At 45.8% G+C, this 20,489-nt stretch overlaps 1 protein-coding gene across 1 annotated transcript in view; it reads right to left on the reverse strand.

The window, feature by feature from the left end:
- STARD8 (StAR related lipid transfer domain containing 8) overlaps positions 1–18,923 on the reverse strand; it is an 82,025-nt gene extending 63,102 nt beyond the window's left edge. Inside the window, exons 1-2 of the mRNA XM_070365404.1 lie at positions 18,720–18,923; positions 3,647–3,680 (exon numbers count right to left, since the gene is read on the reverse strand). Coding sequence (XP_070221505.1) covers positions 3,647–3,680; positions 18,720–18,764 — 79 coding nt within the window. The 5' untranslated portion in view covers positions 18,765–18,923. The remainder of the gene's footprint in view (positions 1–3,646; positions 3,681–18,719) is intronic.
- Positions 18,924–20,489: the final 1,566 nt, after the last annotated feature.

Genomic DNA, 20,489 nt, shown 5'->3' on the forward strand with positions numbered 1-20,489 from the left:
GCGTTCAGCAAGTCTTGGAGTGAGCCACAGAGGCCTAAAGGCCCGTTTGACCTGACAGTTTGTATAATCACCACCTGTGGTTTCCAATGCTTGGTATATATGCAAGGGGTGATTTGGAGTGATACATCAACATTTTGAATTATGATAGATATATGTGAATTCATTATGTATTAGGAAAGCTGTAACCAGTATCTCAATCCCTCATTTCATAGATATTTACAGCTTGGTGGTGGTTTAGTTGCTGAGTTGTGTCCAACTCTTTTGTGACCTTGTGGACCGTAGCCCACCAGGCTCCTCTGTCCATAGAATTTTCCAGGTGAGAATACTGGAGTGGGTTGCTGTTTCCTTTTCCAGGGGACCTTCCTGACCCAGGGATCCCGGGTCTCCTACACTGAAGTGAGGTTATAGTTTAAAATCAGTCTGAAGTAAAGAAACACAGTAAATACATACTGCACAGGATGAAACGATGGCAAAAACTGTGAAGTTGGTTCACCAATAAGTGAAACTTGGAGAATATTGTGTTAGTGGATGCTTGGGCCATGATAGCAGGATCATCAAAGGTCATTCAAGCCATCCTCCTGGGCCTGGGCAGCATTATATATGTTGAAGCCAGTTAGATGTTCCTAATGTTGATGCCTTTGAACTGTGGTGCTGGAGAAGACTCTTGAGAGTCCCTTGGACTGCAAGGAGATCCAACCAGTCCATCCTAAAGGAGATCAGTCCTGGGTGTTCATTGGAAGGACTGATGCTGAGGCTGAAACTCCAATACTTTGGCCACCTCACGCAAAGAGTTGACTCATTGGAAAAGACCCTGATGCTGGGAGGGATTGGGGGCAGGAGGAAAAGGGGATGACAGAGGATGAGATGGCTGGATGGCATCACCAACTCGATGCACATGAGTTTGGGTGAACTCCGGGAGTTGGTGATGGACAGGGAGGCCTGGCGTGCTGCAATTCATGGGGTCACAAAGAGTCGGACACGACTGAGTGACTGAACTGAACTGAACTGAACTGAATGTTCTCCTGTGCAGATGGCACCAAAGATTTGCTCTGTCCATGAAACCACTAGGAGAGAAGCAGTAGCATGACAGAGAAACCTTTGATTGACTAATCTTAATAGGAAGACGATTACATATGCAAAGCATACTCAGTCATCAGCTTTGAGTCAATGTCTTGGCTTTTTCTTCTCTAAAAGGTCCCTGGTCAGTCCTCCCCTTCACTATTTCCATTCTACTCTGGTGGAAACTTACAAGAATGGCATATGAGAACAGAACAGGCTCAGTGTACAGATAGAACATTGAGAGTCAGAGAGGGGAAGGTTCTTAAGATCCTTCAAACATGAGTTGTGCAGTCAAGACTAGATCCCAGGCTTCTTGATTCCCAAATGCTTATTTCACATTTGCTGCCCTGCGATTCCTTATTCATTGCCCTCTTGGCACATTCCCCTCAATCTGACCCCAAAGCAGGCACCTATAGCCTCCACTGAACTCCTGGCTAGTACAGCTCCCTTTCTTTAAGAACTTCTAAACTCATCAAGGGCCCAAGAAGCTGGTAACATTGGTCATATCAGAGAGGATTGCTGAGTGGTGAAGAGATAGGCATAGGGAGATTTTGTATTTTCATATCTCTTGAATTTTAAAACAGGTGAAAGCATAACCTCATCCCCCAAAATCAATAATAAATCAAGAGTTCTCTCCCTCCCTGAGCTATATCTCAAAAATAATCATTTTTGCTCAGAACTTTGATATTTTTAATGCACCATTTCTTACACTCCATGCAAGAACCCCATGAAGTAAGCTCCATTTTATAGATGTGGACACTGGTCCAGAGAGAGGAAGTTCCATGCCTGGGCCCACACAGTGAATTGCTTATGAAATTAGGACTACAATCCAGGTCCTTTGATTTTTGGTGTCTTGCTGCTTCCACTGCCATATCCACATACACTCTTAATTTGTTCCAGATTGGCTTTCAATCAGCCTAAGGCAATGTGTTCACATTTGTCCTTAAATAGACATTTTCAAACTTTAACCTAGAGAAGCAGCACAAAAGTCAGTTCTAGCTCAGTTCTGTAGGTGACAACTTCTTCTGCCTGGCCCTATCCTCTTAAAGACACTCCTCTTTCCTCTAGAAAACACAGACCACTCAAGCCACCTGGTGCCCACCGTCCCGGGATGCAGCCCTGGCAACTCAGCCTGGCACAGACAATCTAATGAGGCAACCTGGCAACTTCTGCCAGTGCTTTTTTCTGGGAAAGGTCATTATTTCAGGACCTGAGGGTTTCTTTTTAGCCTTTGCAGCTGGTGTCTCTGAAATAGAGAAGTTTGTCCTTTCCCCACTATGGGCAGCCCACATATATTGTGCCCCCAGAAGTCTCTGTTGCAAAGTAGGAACTGTGTTCAGCAAGAAGCTCTGGAAGGAGATGGGGCAGGTTGGGGAGAGGGAGGTAGTAGAGAGAAACAGATGCATGCTGCATGCTGATCAAAGCAGTGTTCCTGCTCCACAACGGGTCCCCTCTCATCTGCTGTCAGGGCAATGCAAATAAACACCTCTCCCTGCTGGCTCTTCCTTTTGAGCAGCCACCACCCAAGAACTCAGGGTCCTAAGGTGGAAAAGCCCTTAGAAGGTCACCAGATCCCTTCTCTGCCTCCTTGTAAGACCAGTGACCTGGGGAGGTCCTCAGGAGCAAGGGCTCCTGTTGTCTATTCCAACATCTTACCAAGATGCTCTGTGCAGGCTCTTAGCATCCCAGTTCTTAATTGGTGTCTTTCTGCTTCCCTGAGCCCCAACCCTAACTGCCATCTAGCAGCCATGCTAATTCAAGTCCTGAGCTCATCCTGATGAAAAACTGTAGCCAGTGGAAATGGCTGAGGTCAGGTTGGAGCCAAGAGGATGACCTAGATGACCTCAGAAAAGCCCAGTTGATGCCAGGAGTCCAGGCTCTGGCGGCAAATTCATTTCTGGCCAATATCTTTCTTTCTCTTTCTCCCCAAAGCAGTCATCTCTAAACAACTGTGTCCTCTTCAATGGAAGGTAGGTGCTCCAGAATGCCACCCACTTGTTCACACCTAAGTGGGACACCAGAGGCAGAAGACAGTTAAGCAAAGAAATTTGCAGCAGAGGAAAGACAGGGATTTTTCTCCCTCAAGGCTATGTACATCCCTTTAGTCCTAACTGACTCTCTTGGTAGATTTCCAAACGAAGTAAGCATTGGAAATATCAGATATCGAACTCCAAATGCCAAGTCTCTTTCCTTCACCTCTTCTTACCTGCTCCCTTTCCCAACATATCTCCCATGCCTTATATACTTTTTAGTGAAAAGAAAGCATCTGAGAAAAAGGGAAGCATATGGGTGGCGGCCACTTGCTGATAGCTCTATAGGGAGACCTTCCCCTGGTTCCCTGACCGGAGAAAATCATCCATCTGAGAAACACAGAAGGTCTGCATGCTCATTCACCTCAAAAGACCTCAGAAGTGGACTTTGGGAAAGGAGCTTGGGAAATGCCCACTGGAGGGAGACAGAGGACATCTCAGCTTCGGCACTAGGACATCAGCTCCAAGCCCAGACACCTGATCAGCTCATCTGTGAGGATCACTGAGAAGCTCAGTGCTATTGCACGCTACGTGTGAGCCCCACCTTACACACTTACCGGCATTCTTCCTCCCTTGAAGCAATGGGAAGCACTGTAAAAGAAAGAGAGAAGAAATTAAGGCATTGCAGAGCCCCACAAAATATTAGAATCAGAAGGAATCCTTGAAGTCAGCAAGTTCAATCTACCCATTTTACAGAAAAGCACATGGAGGCCCACAGAAAAGGAAAATGAGGTACATGTCGAGAGCAAAGTGGAGCTTAGGAGCTCAGACTCCTGACTGCCCACTCCACACTACTTTCTCCCACTCCACTGACTGACTCCTCTGGTTCATGTCATTATCATAGAATAAGAGCACCTCCAAGTCAGGAGATTGGAGGCAGTCTGTGCAGGTCACAGTACTGTTCCAAGGCCTGACAATAAGAATTATCATAGAATCAGTCAGCATTTGCTTGGAACATACCATCCTTGGCATAGCATCAGCCAGATTAGAAGTAAGGTATGTTGGTGGAAAAAGCACTATTTGGAATTGGAAAGCTCAAGTTCCAATAGGGCTCCCTTCCCCTATTTATTGATTATGTAACATTGGACATTACCCATAATCTTTCAAAACTCACTTTCTGCATCCATAAGCCTAGGATAGTAATAATCCCAAGTTCATATATTTTGTAAGAAATTGCAACACACAAAAATATTTTAAATGGTAAAGAATATTATAAATTAACTCATTGAAAATATTTATAGAGCACCCTCTCCTCCGTGGATCACAGCCTTGTCATGGTGAAGGGGCTTGTGTAACTCAATGAAGCTATGAGCCATGCTATGCAGGGCCACCCAAGATGGATGGGTCATAGTGAAAAGTTCTGACAAAATGTGGTCAACTGGAGGAGGAAATGGCCACCCACTGCAATATTCCTGCCACGAGAACCCCATGAACAGTATGAAAAAGCAAAAAAACATGATCCTGGAGGATGAGTCTCCCAGGTCAGAAGTCATCCAATATGCTACTGGGGAAGAGCAGAGAGTAATTACTAATAGCTCTCCAGAAAGAATGAAGCAGCTGGGCCAAAGCAGAAATGACACACAGTTGTGGATATGTCTGGTGGTAAAAGTAAGCCTGATGTTGTAAAGAACAATATTGCATAGGAACCTGGAATGTCAAGTCCATGAATCAAGGTAAATTGAACATGGTCAAGCAGGAGATGGCAAGAGTGAACATCAACAGTGTAGGAACCAGTGAACTAAAATTAATGGGAATGGGTGGCTCTAGTTCAGATGACCATTATATTTACTACTGAGGGCAAGATTCTCTTAGAAGAAATGGAGTAACTCTTATAGTCAACAAAAGAGTCCAAAACGCAGTACTTGGGTGCAATCTCAAAAATGACAGAATGATCTCAGGTCATTTCCAAGGCAAACCATTCAACATCACAGTAATCCAAGTCTATGCCCCAACCATTGATGCTAAAGAAGCTGAAGTTGACTGGTTCTATGAAGACCTACCACAACTTCTAGAACTAACACACAAAAAAAGATGTTCTTTGCATCATCAGGGATTGGGGTGCCAAAGTAGGAAGTCAAGAGATGCCCAGAATAAAAGGCAAGTTTGGCCTTGGAGTACAAAATAGAGCAGGGCAAAGACTAACAGAGTTTTGTTAAGAGAACACACTGGTCATAGCAAACACCCTTTTCCAACAACTAAAGATACGACTCTATATATGGACATCACCAGATGGTCAATACAGAAATCAGACTCATTATGTTATTTGCAGCTGAAGATAGAGAAGCTCTATACAGTCAGCGAAAACAAGACCAGGAGCTGACTGTGGCCCAGATCATGAACTCCTTATTGCAAAATTCAGGCTTAAATTGAAGAAAGTAGGGAAAACCACTAAACCATTCAGGTATGACCTAAATCAAATCCTTTATGATTATACAGTGGAAGTGATAAATAGATTCAAGGGATTAGATCTGATAGAGTGCCTGAAGAACTATGGATTGAGTTTCATAACATCATATAGGAGGCAGTGACCAAAACCATCCCAAAGAAAAAGAAATGCAAGAAGGACAAATGATTGTCTGAGGAGTGCTTGCAAATAGCTGAGGAAAGAAAAGAAGCAAAAAGCAAAGGAGAAAGGGAAAGATATAGCAGAGTCCCAGAGAATAGCAAGGAGAGATAAGAAGGCCTTCTTAAATGAACAATGCAAAGAAATAGGGGAAAACAATAGGATGGAAAAGATGTGAGATCTCTTCAAGAAAATTGGAGATAGCAAAGGAACATTTCATGCAAGGATGGGCACAATAAAGGACAGAAACGGTAAGGACCTAACAGAGGCAGAAGAGATTAAGAAGAGATGGCAAGAATACACAGAAGTATACAAGAAAGGTCTTAATGACCCAGAAAACCATGATGGTGTGGTCACTCACCTAGAACCAGACATCCTGGAGTGTGAAGTCAAGTGGGCCTTAGGAAGCATTACTATGAACAAAACTAGTGGAGATGATGGAATTCCAGCTGAGCTAGTTCAAATCCTAAAAGATGATGCAATTTAAGTGCTACGCTCAATGTGTCAGTAAATTTGGAAAGCTCAGCAGTGGCCACAAGACTGGAAAAGGTGAGTTTTCATTCCAATTCCAAAGAAGGGCAATGCCAAAGAATGTTCAAACTACCATATAACTGTGCTCATTTTACATGCTAGTAAGGTTATGCTCAAAATTTTTCAACCAAGGCTTCAGCAGTATGTGAACCAAAAACTTTCAAATGTACAAGCTCCATTTAGAAAAGGTAGAGGAACCAGAGATCAAATTGCCAAAATTCATTGGATCACAGAGAAAGCAAGGGCATTCCAGGAAAACATCTGCTTCATTGCCTACACTAATGCCTTTGACTGTATGGATCCCAACAAACTGTGGAAAATTGTCACTTTGCTTATTTAACTTATATGCAGAGTACATCATGAGAAATGCTGGGCTGAATGAATCATAAGCTAGAATCAAGATTACCAGAAGAAATATAAACAACCTCAGATATGTAGATGATACCACTCTAATGGCAGAAAGTGAAGAGGAAGGAACTAAGGAGCCTCTTGATAATGGTAAAAAAGGAGAATGAAAAAACTGGCTTGAAACTCAACATCAAAAAACTAAGATCATGGCATCCAGTCCCATTATTTCATGGCAAATAGAAGGGGAAAAAGTGGAAGCAGTGACAGGTTTTATTTTCTTGGGCTGCAAAATTACTGCAGAAATTGACTGCAGCCTTGGAAGGAAAGCTATGATAAACCTAGATAGCATATTAAAAAGCAGAGACATCAATTTGCTGACAAAAGTCTGTATGGTTCAAGCTAAGGTTTTTCCAGTAGTTATACAGATGTGAGAGTTGGACCATAAATAAGGCTGAGCATCAAAAAATTGATGATTTCAAATTGTGGTGCTGGAGAAGACTCTTGAGAGTCCCTTAGACTGCTAGGAGATCAAACCAGTCAGTCCTAAAGGAAATCAGTCCTGAATATTCACTGGAAGGACTGATGATGAAGCTGAAGCTCTAGTACTTTGACCATCTGATGTGAAGAACTGACTCATTGGAAAAGACCCTGATGCTGGGAAAGATTGAGGGCAGGAAGAGAAGGGGGCGACAGAGGATGCTATGGTTGGATGGCCTCTTTGACTCAATGGACATGAGTTTGAGTGATCTCTGGGAGATAGAGAAGGACAGGAAAACCTGGCATGCTGCAGTCCATGGGGTTGCAAAGAGTCAGCTACAGCTTAGCAACTGAACAATAACAACATCATCAATGCCCTACAAGACACTATAATAGATGTTAAGAATATGGCATAGATTTAGATAGATAAGGTCCCTGTCCTCATGGAGCAGGGACAAATAATAAATAGGTAAATAAGTCAATAAGTAAATTATAGCTATCAGTAAGATCCAAGAAGGAGAAACCTTAAAACCAGGATGAGGTAGAGAGTGATAGGATAGATGGAATAGGCAGGGATTGCTTTAGAAAAGGTGATCAGAGAGTGTCTCTCAGGGGTGCTGAACTTTGAGCAGAGGCTTGAATGACAAGAAGGAGCCAACAATGTGACAATCTGTGTACAGAACATTCCGAACAGAGGTTGAGAGAGTCAAGTGCCAAATTATGCAGGGTTTTGAAGGCCAGGGTGAGGATTGGCTTTGATTCAAATGATGTTAAGTAGCTATTGGAGGGCATAGAACAAGAGACTGGCAATATCTGACTTACATCATAGAGAGATCACTCTGGCTGCTGTGTGCAGAATGGATTGTGGAACTAAAGAGGAAGCAGGGAGTCTCTCTTAGAAGGCCTTTGCGGTAATGCAGGTAAGCAATGTTGGTGGCTTAGGTTAAAATGATAGTGGTAAAATGTGAATGCAATAGTTAAGGAAGAAAGAAGGGTTCCTCTTAGAGGTGGAAGAGATTTCTTGCCTACGCTCCTGCCTTCAAGCAGCTAGTCTCTAAGCCAACCAAAATCTTATAAGGAAATGAGTTGCCATAGTACTTTTCACCTCTCTTATCCTTGCACAGATTGCTATACCAGGTGCAGACACTTGACCACAATGATTTCTAGTTCCAGGAGATTAATATAAGCCCTGCTGCTGCTACTGCTGCTAAGTCATTTCAGTCGTGTCCTACTCTGTGTGACCCCACAGGCGGCAGCCCACTAGGCTCCCCTGTCCTTGGGATTCTCCAGGCAAGAACACTGGAGTGGGTTGCCATTTCCTTCTCCAGTGGATGAAAGTGAGAAGTGAAAGTGAAGTCGCTCAGTTGTGTCCGACTCAGCGACCCCATAGACTGCAGCCTACCAGGCTCCTCCATCCATGGGATTTTCCAGGCAGGAGTACTGGAGTGGGGTGCCATTGCCTTCTCTGAATATAAGCCCTAGAGACCCTGAAATGAAAAAAGTCAGATCTACCTTTGTAGACTGAAAGACAAAATCTGGTGAATCTCCAACCCACAATTGACCACAAGAGAGAGTAGGGGTAAGAGGTGTCCCCCTTGAGTGTTCACTGGCAAAATCCTCAAGAGACATTAGTCTCATGGAGATGGAAAGTTCTAGAATGAGATAGGTATAAAGAGAGGGAAACGCCCAGTTGAGAGAGACTAATGAAATTCTCCTACAAAGCTCCAAAGTGGACCCATGATTAAGCAAGTCAATATAATTTTCAGTGGTGGACAAAAGGGGAGTAAAAAAGAAGGTTGAAGAGGTGGGAGGGAAAGTGGAAGCAGGGCCCTGTGAGATCCTAAATGTAACAGTTCTGGAAAATTAGGAGATGAACTGGTGGGTAGGACACATGGTTACTCTGAAATCATATTCTATTCATATTAAATTCTCTCCTCTCCTACCCTAACCACTAAAGATGTAAGAGAATTAAGGATCATTCAGGAGTTAATTAGGCTTTAAATTTACACAGGTATTTGCAGATTATAAATAAGTAAGCTATTACAAAGTAGACTGTCATAAACAAGGTAGGTTTTCTTGTGCTCATGTAACACATGAGGAAAATGAGGCCCAGAGAAGAGAAATTACTTATCCAAGGCCACACAACAGTAAATGGCAGAACCAAGTTTACAGTTTAGGCTGATGGGACTCCCAGTTTTATTTTATCCTATTCTTTTCTCTCTGGGGTCCAGGATAACCTGGCCATGAAACCCTCTCTGCTTTGGACCCTGATCCTGGCACTATTTTGGTAGCTGAGAGGCTTACAGGGGAAAATGGGGTATGAAATTTTACATCACAGAGTTTGCTACAGGACGAAAATTCTTTTTGTTTCTTGGTTGTAAAACATATTCTTTTACATGGAGATTCTGGACAGAGGAGCCAGGAGCCCAGCAGTTATAGAGATAGGCACTCTGGAAGAAGATCAGGATTGGTGGTAACAACTGGTTCCCATCCAGTTGGTTACCATCCAGTGACTCATTCAGTTATTCATTCATTCACTTACTCACTATGAGCCTCTAAGGGCCAGGCCCTTTGATAAGTACCCAGGGCTTCAGATAAATTAGATATATTCCTTCCCCTTGAGGAATTCACGGTCAAGTGGGGGCAAGAGGTAGGCCACAAGTACAAATCATCACAATTCCATGTAAATACTGGAAAAATCATGACAGGAGTAACATAAATAAAGTCAAGGAGGTATGGAAGCATGAGATTTGAGGAACAGTGTATATCTGGCTGGAGAGCAGAGTGCCAGACAGAGAGTAAGAACTGGGTGTGGAGCAGTGGTCAGGGCCATATCATGAAGAAACTTGTAGGTCAGTGTGATAGAACTTGAACTTTATCCAGAACCCAGTGGGGAACTCTTGAAGGGGGCTAATCAAGGTTTATGTTTCAGGATGCTACTCTGTCTGTTGAGTGAGGAATTGGGAATCCGAGTGGGAGAGGTTAGGTAAAACTTGAGACAGCGAGGCTGGAGAAGATTGGGTCAGTGGCCTTTGGGATCAGAAAAGAAGGGACTAATATATGAGCTGTCTACATAGTGGGACCACAGTAAGTGACAGGACGTGGGAGGTAAAAAGAAGTTGAGGATGAGTCCAAAGTTTCTGGCCTGGGCAACCAGTTAACAGCACCAGGTGGAGGTGCTATTAACTGGGGTCAGGAACAGAGGGAAAGGCCTGATTGGGGTAAGCGGGAGGGTAGTTTTCCTTTTGTAATGAATCTCATTCTGAACCTCTCAGATTTGAAGCCTATGTGGAACATCTGCTCAGAACTGTACAGTAGCCCCAGCAGTGGACCTGCAGATACAAACTTACACAGAAGCAGACATGGTTCTTGTGTTTGAGGTGCTTGCCATCTAGTGGGAAACAGAGTAGCTAGACAGAAAGAGACAGATACAGAGTTTTTGAGAGAAAAAGAGAATTTTATTGAAAGAGTATAAAAAGAGAGAGCCAGAGCCCAAAGGGGGATGGATACAGGAAGCTGGTCTCTGAATGAGAAGTCAAGAGGTCTGAGAGGGATAGTTTGGAGGCCATCCACAAAGACTACTGACAGGCTTTGTCCAGACCTGAAGAGTTCTCAGCATCATTGGTGGATTCAGAGCTCAGCATTCCAGCATCCTCTCTGCTGGGCCTGCTGGCTCTATGCCCAGGCCTTGCTCTGCTATCTGAAGGCAAGTCAGTGGGGACTTTTCGTCTTTTCCTTGCCTGGCTTCCCTGCTCCGCCTCAACCCCTGGCCAGTCCTGTGCCACAGGCCCCAGCCTAGGGCTGGTCATGAGAGCACGTTCTTGACATTCCAGCCTCCCCCAGCCTTCTCAGCTGGACCACACAGAGCCCTATTCACAGTCTGAGCCCCCCTCCTTAGTGGGCTATCACCACCCTCAGACCCAGACTGTGTGTTGCCAAGAAAGACTGTGGCCACTGTGGGAAGGAGACTCCCTGATCCCTCCATAGTTGATTCCTCTGTCTTTTGGGGTCTCTCTGTCAGGAGAGGGTTCAGCGGCTTTGGTTACTTGTATGTGCATGAGAGTACACGTGTGTTCTATGCACTCAGCCAACTTCCTTTAGGCTGGGCCTAAAATAGAGGCTGTGTTGGGGTGGACACAGGGGTGGATAAGACACAGGTTGGATCCTTAAAGGAGTTCACAGTCCAGCATGGAGGTAGCTGGGTACGTGGAGGGCAGTGTGCAGGTGAGGGCTGGGTTGAGCCTGCCACCAGGTCTTCAGTTGGAGCATTGGTGTCATGGTGTCACTTTTAAACCCCATCGCAGTGGCCTGGGAACATGTGTTCACGGGTAGGGTGTGAAATCTGGGTGTGAGGTGGTGTGGTCCTGAGGGATGCCAATTTCTTCTCTGGAAAGAACAGAAGAGACATTTAAAATGGGAGAGAGATTTAAAGTGGGACTGAGTGATAGCAGGCATTCTGGTCACGCGCCTTTGACTAGTTCTTTGCTAGACCTCAGACTTGTTGCCTATAATGATAGGTGGGTCCCTGATCATTCTAATCCTTTCATCACAAGGAAGAAGGTGAAGGACAATTTCAGCTGGGAAAAGACACTGTGAGAAAGGATTTCAGGAAGGCCTTTGTAGAACTCAAACTGGGACAGCATTTTGAGGAATCCCAGAGGGTTCTTTTTTCCTTTCTCTGAGGGTGCAAGCTATCCTCGACTAGCTTGAAATGTGTGAGCCTCTCAGAAGTTCTGACTCTCCTTTCCCACCCACCAGAACTACCATGGTCTAATAACCTACCCACCCCTAAAAGGGGATCCAACCTGTAGCCTCAGGGATGCTGATCTGTATATCATTTTCTAACTCACCCGCTGACAGATATCCTGCTCCCTTGGGCTCTTTTTGCCTTAATTCCTTCCTGCCAGTCCTGGTGGAGTGTTTTTTGCTCCTTCCCCACTCCCCACTCCTTACTTGGCCTGCAAGGCCATGCCAGGTCTGGCTCCTTGCCTTTGGGCCCGTATCGCCCCAGCCTTCTCCAGCTTCATGCCCTCCTGCCCTCCCCACCTCCACAAGAGGCAGAGAGCTGGGCTGGAGAGGAGAGACAGCGAGAGGAAAGAGAGAGAGCACAAATAGCTGCAACTCCCAGGGGTTCTCTGGACAATCTCAGGAATGTCACATCCCAAAGATTTGATTTTCCCACCAGCCAACAGGGACCCTCTTTCCTGCCTAGAGCTTGGGAGTCCCTCTGGGAGAGGGGCCTTAGACAGGGTGAGTGCAGTAAGGGACTGGAGAGGGGAGATGTAATGGTACCACAGCAGAATGGGCCCTCTTTTCCAGACTCTGAACTAGTTTGACCCAGAGTGGGAGTAAGGGTAGAGATAGGAAGAGCGAGTGGAATGGCCTAAACAGCTCACTTCCTGAGCCTAAGGGTAGTAATATCAGTGTTTCCTTCTGTCTTTTTATCTCCACAGTATGTCACCAATTCTAGGCTTTCTTTGGGCAGGTAGAATTTCACCCCATTCTATGGATGAGGAAACTGAGGGCCCAAGCCATGGGCCCAGGATAACAAGAGTAACCCATGAACTATCTTCAAATTTAAGTCAAATTTTCTAAGTATGTACTGTGCAGCAAGCCCTTTCACGTGTCACCCTTGCAATCAATTTTGAAGTGGGGACTATTATCCCCATATTGTAGATGAGGAAACTGAGGCTCTGAAAGGGGAAGAAAAGGCAGAATCTGGGCTGGCAGTTCCATTTCCAGCAGCTACTACATTGTATCATTATACTGCATTCTTCTCTGAAGCTCCCAGGGGGACCCAGGCCAGATTAGCTAAAAAGGCCAGAGAATTTTAACTCACACCCATTTCCAGGGCCTCAAACTCCATTTTCCAAATGCAGAACTTCCTTTCCTCTGCCCCTTGGCAGTTGCAGCCTTGGAGCTGCTGGTCTAACTGGACTCCAAGGTCCCTAGTGGCAGAGGCTGCTCAGGGGTGGGCCAAAGGGATGGGATCAAGGAGTTCCACTCCCTAACTCCACTGTGAAACCTCTGACCCCACATCCCAGCACAGGATGCCTGAGCTGCTGCTCCCTGTTATTGTTACTAGTGACTTGGAAATGCAGGCCAGGCCTTGGCTCCCAGAGCTTCTCAGGCTATTCTCCAGCCCTAGGGGCTGCTGGGAGGACTGGCCTTCAGGGCAGGCTCATTTGTCTGAGCCTGGGCTCAGTTCCACTCCCCAGGGAACTTGAGTGGAAATCACTGACATTTGGGGAGCAGATTTTTTTTCACTTAGCTTAAAAGTTCAGAGAAGTATACATTGTCAACTTGAAAAAAATTGCACAACCTAAAACTTGAGAATTACTTGAGAAATTCTTAAGAAAAACTTGAGAATTTTATTTGACAGTCTTTCTGAGGGCTTCAAGCCCGGAAGACAACCTCTCAGATAGCTCTGAAGGACTGCTCCAAAGATGTAAAGGAAGAGCCAGGATATATGGAGCTTTCAAAGACCAGAGAGTTGGAATATCAAAAGATTACTGTTAATTAAATAAAACCAGATATCTCAAGTTAATGAATGTAGCACTTTTCTGTGTGTGGGAAGATGCAAGAGTCTTGCTTTTTTTTTTTTTTTTTTCCAGCCAATGATAGTAAGTATAATGAGAGTTATTGAAGCTGGAAGGACTTTCAGAGATAAACCAATCTAACCCCCTCATTTTATAGGTGGAAAAAAACTGAGGCAGAGATTACATAAACATAGTGGAAAGAACATGGATTTTGGACCTTGATTACCTGTATTTAAAATCCCAAGTTTATCACTTAATAGCTGTGTGACCTTGGATACATTTCCTAACTGTTCTGTATTTCAGTCAAATGAGAATGATGAGTGTAATAGCACCCACCTTGCAGAGTTGATTGTGATAGTGAAATGAGTTAATATTTGTGAAGGACTTGGTTCAGTGTCTACCATATACCATGTGCTCTATAAATGTAGCTAATCACTTTTTTCTGCAGTGCTTTGGGCTGGGGCGGGGGTGCGGGCACAGTGTAGGGAACTGGCATTGCCAATCTGCAGGTTTCCCCACTTTCTTCTTCCTCCACCAGCCATATCATCAGGCATGTCCTCCACTCCCAGTAACCCCCACTCATACTCTTTTTGGTACCAAAGAAGCTGAAGGCAAAGTAAGAATTTGTGTCCAAAACATGAGTCAGAGTCAAAGCTTTGATTCCTATTCCCCATTTTACCTCTTTAGTGCCCATGGGCACTTCTCCCACTCCCCAGAACAAATACTGTCCAATCTCAGATGGTTCTTTAGCAAACTTCACCAACTGTGCTGAGATGAGGCAACTGGAGGAGAAGGCGCAAATTCTGGAGGTCCTCACCCCTATCCCTCGATTTTTCCAGCTGTGCTGTTGCAGAAAGTACCCTAGTCTCCAGTTAAACTTTTCCTTTGCCTTGAGAACTAGGCGGATTTGCACACACAAGAGGGGGTGCTTGAGAGTGTGTTCTTGCGTGAACTCAGGAGAGCCCTCGTGCACATCTGCACCGATAAGCCTGGCTGTGTGAGTGTACAGTGACTGCGGAAAAGCGTGGCATTGTTTGTTGGACCAAAACTGGATGGCCAGCCTTGACAAAGCTTCCCAGTTTACAAGGGATTTTTCAATCTGATTTGTTTTGCCTCCCATAGAAGCAGGTAGGTGAGACAAGGTTATTACCACATGCGTTTATGTACATGTGTGTGGCAGTCCTGCCGGAATTGCTGTTATATTCTACCAGAGACAAGCTGTGTTTGGATTTTGCCACAGAGCAAGTAGGAAGACTACAGAATATGTGAGGATCTGGCTGTGTCCTTACCCCATGTGTGACCTTGGGCGCATCTCTTCCCCTTTTTGAGCCTCAGTTTCCTCATCTGTAGTTTCAAGAGAGGAAAAGGGAGGGAGAAACAGATGACCTCATTGAACCTTGTCACCCTTGATATTGTGTGATTAGCTTTGTCTGTTCTAAGGGGAAAGAATTGAGGGCCAGCAGGGAGTACTGATCCTCTCAAAGTCACCTAGAGGTCATGGCTGATATGGAACTCCAGCTGTATTCTCCACCTCCCAGGTCAGTGCCATTCAGGACCTAATAAGCTCGCCTGATACAAAGAGAGTAACATAAGAGAGGATCCATGTTCTGGGCACTCATGATGTGTGTCACACCATGCTTGGTCTGGAATGGGGCAAAAGGACACATCAGAGAAATGGTCCTGTGTGTATGCGTGTGAGTATGAGGCTGAGGGGACTCTCATGCATACATAGTGCCATGTTGAGAGGTCATGGATACCTTCTCAACCTTCACTGGCCTCCAGGGAAGACGCATCAGACATGTATGGAACTATTTACACTGAGTTCATCTCACATCCAAACACCTTACCCTTTGGCTACTCCTAACTTCAGCACAGCTCAAGGCAGTCCTGGACCCTGGCCTGACCTCCTCCCATCTTCCCAGTAACACTAACTTCTGAAGTATCACCCTTCAGCTCCCAAACAGGTTGTTTCTGGTCCTAGAGTCAGACAGGGCCAGAGGAGAGGGCTGAAGAGGAGTTGTGGCATAGGAGCCAGTAAGACTTGAGTTCTTAACCCTGGAGTTGCCAAACATGGAATAACCTTTGTTCTTTGCTCTGATGCTCCCAGTGAATAATTCGGAAATCTACTGCCAGTGAGTCATGTGTGTTGACCACTTATTCCATACCAGGCACTTTAAAGACACAATCTTCCCAAATCCTCATAGCATCTCTGTGAGGCAGGCCCTGATTAGTGTTATTTTGCAGACAAGGAAACTGAGGCTAACAGAGGACTTGCTTAAAAGCACACACCTCATGTGTGTGTGTATGTGCATGTGTGCACGTGATGGGTGGGGGCTGGGATTCCAAGTTTCTTTGCTTCCTCCCTCTTCAAACATCCTGAGCTGATGGAGAGCTCCATGTGGTGCTGGATGCTAGGAGCTCAGTTTCCCCATCAGGACCACAAGAAGGTCGAATGAGACATCTGAGACGGCCCTTTTAGCTACGGCAGGTTCAGGCATGGCCATGCCCCTCCCTGTAGGCAGCTTCTGCATCTGCCACAGCTCCCTCCCACACAGCCAAGCAATTGCTCACAAGGGGCCCAGCTCAGAGAGGCAGGGTGGCTCAGGGCATCCCATACCCCTGACTGGGTTTACAAGCCCAGAAGTCCTGCCTATTTGACTGGGTCTGCAAAGCAGTAGTGCTGGAAAAAGAGACACAAAACTCAAGGTGTACATAGGTCTGGCAGGCCGCCTCTTATCTGAGATCTGTGTGTTGATTCATGCCTGCCACAACCCTGTGTGCACACGTGTGTCTTTACGCTGTATGCATGCTTCTGTATGTCTAATTGTGAGTGTGCCTGCAAGCTCATGCATGGGAGAGTGTTTGTGTGCATGCATGCCTACCTCTGTATGTGCATGTGTGCATGTGTGTGAGTCTACATGCTTGTGGATATGTACTATCTGTGTGTGCATGTGTGATTGTGCATGTATTTGCCTCTATGTGTATATGTGTGTGCGCACACACTTGAATGGTGTGTCTATGCATATGTGCGTGTAGCTGAGAGTATGCAGAAACACATGTGTAGGCTCCATCTTTGTGGACATGTACATGAGTGAATGTGTGCCTGTATGCTAATGTCTGGGACCAGGGATAGAAGTCCCTGACTTTTTCTTGAGGGTCTCTGACCCCAACAGTCTCTAAGAGACTGTCATTGGTTGAGAGCATTTGCCGGGAGTCTGACAGATTGGGGTAATGAGTGCAAAGGGATTTAAATCCATGCCAAACACCCAGAATGGTTCTCCAGGGAGTGGACAGTCATATCAGTCTGGTGTCCAACCTCATAGGTACTTTCACCCCCTCCTTGCCCTGTTCTTCTCATTGGGTCCATCTCTCATCATCTCCTCCACTCCTTACTGCCATCGCAGCCACCTTCCTGGCTTTCACATCACTACTTGGGCTCCTCCACACCATTTCTGCCCAAGGCAACTGGAGTGATTTTCTTAAAACTGTCCACAACTATATCCATACTTTATTGAACTCCTCCATCCCCTAAAACAACAGTCCCCAGATTTTGGAATTTCATGGATGAGGAAGGCAATATTTAAATAAATGAGGAAGGGAACAGTCAGAGTATTGGAAACTTTATTTTCCTGAGGACAGAAATTTTAAAAATCTCACACTTCTATTTCATTAAAAGAAATCATTTGAACCCCACCCCCATAAGAAGTAATAGTAGTCTCTAAATAAAGAATAGTCCTTTGACTTGAATTAATTTAGCTTTCTGCAAACTGCAATGCATTAGCCCTACCCTTCTCATGTTTTACTGCAGATGAGTGAAAAGCTCATTTGAGAACCTCACTAGGTGAGGGCCAGGAACCCATGGATCAATTCCAAATTCTATGGGAGGTAGACTCTTGTCCTCCATCTCCAGCTCCTCTCTCCTCAAACCCTGCGATAAGTAAGGCACATGATGAAACCAGCCCTTCCTCCAACCCATCACTGCCTCCAGACTCTTGCTGATGAAGTTCCCTCTGCCAGGCATGCCTGGAATGCCCTTCCCCCCATTTGGACTGACAAACTTCTCTTCCTTCAAGCTCAGCCCAAATGTGACCTCCTGTGAATCCATTCTAAGCTCCTCCAAGGATGCCAGCTTGACTTTCATCCTGTCTTCTATGTAGTCAGGCTAGTTGTCGAAAGTTCTCCCTACTCGGTGCAGCTATGGGAAGCCATATAGTGTCAACAAGACTACGGATTTAGGAGTTCGGATCTCAACTCTGCCAACCATATCTGAGTGATCTTGTAAATATTTCTTGATCATTCATAGTGTCCATTCCCCATCGATAAAAGCAGGAAAACAATGGCTTGCTTATGGTGAAAATCACCATCACAGTTGACAAACAGAAAGTGCCTAAGTCTAACACATACCATATATGAAATAAATATCAGCTCCCTGATTCTTTAAAGCAGAAATCACATCCTCTACATCCTCATGGGTCCTGCTGTGCTTGTGTATCCTGCATACGTGCCTGTGTATCTTGTGTACAAGATATTGCAAGCACTCAACAACTATTTATTGACCAACTATCTAGCATAGTGTCTGGCATATGTCTTGATAAAGATTTAACACTTTTCTTACCTCTTCTTTGAGGACAAAAGCTATTTGTTTTTTTGTGTAATTCCTGTGGTGCCTAGCACAGAGTAGGTATTTAATATATGTTGAAGGAAATTAGTAGCAATAATCATAATAATAGTTACCATTACTTGTATGGTATGGATGCTACATGCCAGGCATCACGCTAGGAACTTTACACACATTGTCTCTTATATTTCCTTACATTTAATATGTAAACAATAACACCAACCTCACCACCCTATAAAGTTGGTGTCACTATTGTCTTTATTTTAAAGCTGAGGAAACGGAGGCTCAGAGAGGTTAAGAATCTTGTCTTTGTGGCAAGGGCAGGGAAGCAACAGAGGCAAGTTTTAGAAGAAGAGCCAGCCAGCTGTCTTATTTCTGTGAGAAAGCAGTAGAAGATCATAGAGCTGTTGTCAAAGGTAAGACTTGAACCCAAGCCTTTCTAGCTCCAAGGTAGTCTCAGAAGCCTATCTGCCTTCCAGCCAGCACTCAGTGGTCCCCAGCTGCCTCCTTCAAACCAGAGCAATGGAGTGGGCTGGGGCTAGGTAACCTCTTACCTTCACTTTCCTGAAGCAAGCCCAAAACACGTCCAACAGAGGCATGGTGGGGTGAGGGGAACTGGCAGGGCCCAGCAGAGCTCTGCTGGGCAAAGGTCTCTCCCTCTCTGGGGACCAGGCTACCCAGAACCAAAGGCTCAGCCAGAGCTAGCTCTGATCAGGCGCTCCATCAGCGGCTCATCTCGGGAAGAGGCGGAGAGCAGCGGCCTGAGCTCAGCTCGCCTGCACTTCTCCTGGAGGGCCCGAGGGAGGGAAGGAGGGAGGGAGGGAGGAAGAGAGACTAGCTGAGGAGGAGGGGCCAGGAGGCGGGTCGCTGATTCAAACTCGGCACCGTTAACCAGTTGGCTAGTACTGGACAGCAATGCCATTTGAAATTCCCTGAATTTCAGCTCCCAAGCTTGGAGCATCCAGCCTGCTGCAGCTTACCCGCCAGTCCTGCCACATGCACGCTGGCCTGCTTGGCTCCTGCCACCTGCGAATGACACACCAGCCCTTTCTGGGTGCCTCTGTGTAAAACCGAGACCACACAGGGACACTGGAAAGAGTGCCAAGGAAAAGCACCCAGGGAGGAGAGCCCTCGACCTGAGCAGGACTCAGGTTGGTGTGGAGACACAGAGGGGAAAGGCCTTAGAAACCTTTTCTAACAGGAGGCTCTGGGCCCTGGGTCACAGGGTCATCCTCCTCACCCTGCTTTAATGTCAGGAATCATGACTCACTCTGGCATTTTGGGGAGACCCTCTCCTTTCTGGGCCTCAGTTTCCCAACTGTACAATGAGAGGCAGGCTCACAGGTCACTAAGTCTCAAGTCTGTTGTATGGCTCCCGTTTGGAGTTAGCCACAGGGCAAGTCTGTAGGAAAATCCCTTCTGGTAATTACTACCCCTCTCAGAACTGCTGTGCTGCCCTTAGGCATCCATAGGAAGTCAGGGAATGCCCCAAAGAGAACCCCAGCTCTCAAAGATCATTTTCTCCATCCCCCTGCCTCAGAGCATCACAGCTTTCTCCCAACTCAGATATCCTGGCTGTGTCCTTTTCTGAACATCGAAGCAGATGACAATTTCCCTTCTTTATCCACTCCCATGCTCCCATGCTCAGAACACTCCAGTTCCAGTTTAGCCTGGAATCTAGTCTTGAACCCCCTGGATGCACTGAAGTCAGCTCTTTCCATGGAAACAGAGTTAGCACTAGCCACTTCTAGAGGCTTTTTGGGCAGGAAGCCATTAAGAAATAATGATTCCCCTCCCCCACTTCAAAGCTTCAGCAGGCAGGGTGCCATGGCTGATGGCCAGAGGGTCCCAGGGACCGACCCCAGGCTTGGGTCTCTTGGGGGATATGTCATCACAAGTCCTAGAATAACTTACTCCTTCTGGCCTCACTTCCCTTTCTGAGATTCATGATGGTCAGGCAAAGGGCCAAATCCTGGGGCCCGAGAAGATCTTAAGCCTACTTTGAGCAAGCCTTTGCCTATGTTTGAGGACTTTCCTCATCTGTGGTTTGGTCCAGAGGTTTGTCTTGAGGGTCTCTAAGGATCCCTCCAGCCCTGCTTACAACTTACTCTGTGGCCCTCAGTTTCCTTATTTATACTCTGGGGAGGTTGTGATAACGGATCTCTCACCTTATCTCTAGCCTCTGGGCCATCTCAGACGTTTGTTCTGCTGGGCTCTGTCAGAAGGATATTCAGACACAAGGCAAATGGTTCCTTCACACCTACCTCCAACTGTATGCATGCTCACGAGGGGAAGCCCCCTGCCTGGGGCAGGCAAGTAACACA

Source organism: Bos mutus, chromosome X (genome assembly GCF_027580195.1).
Source record: "Bos mutus isolate GX-2022 chromosome X, NWIPB_WYAK_1.1, whole genome shotgun sequence".
Classification (NCBI taxonomy): domain Eukaryota; kingdom Metazoa; phylum Chordata; class Mammalia; order Artiodactyla; family Bovidae; genus Bos; species Bos mutus.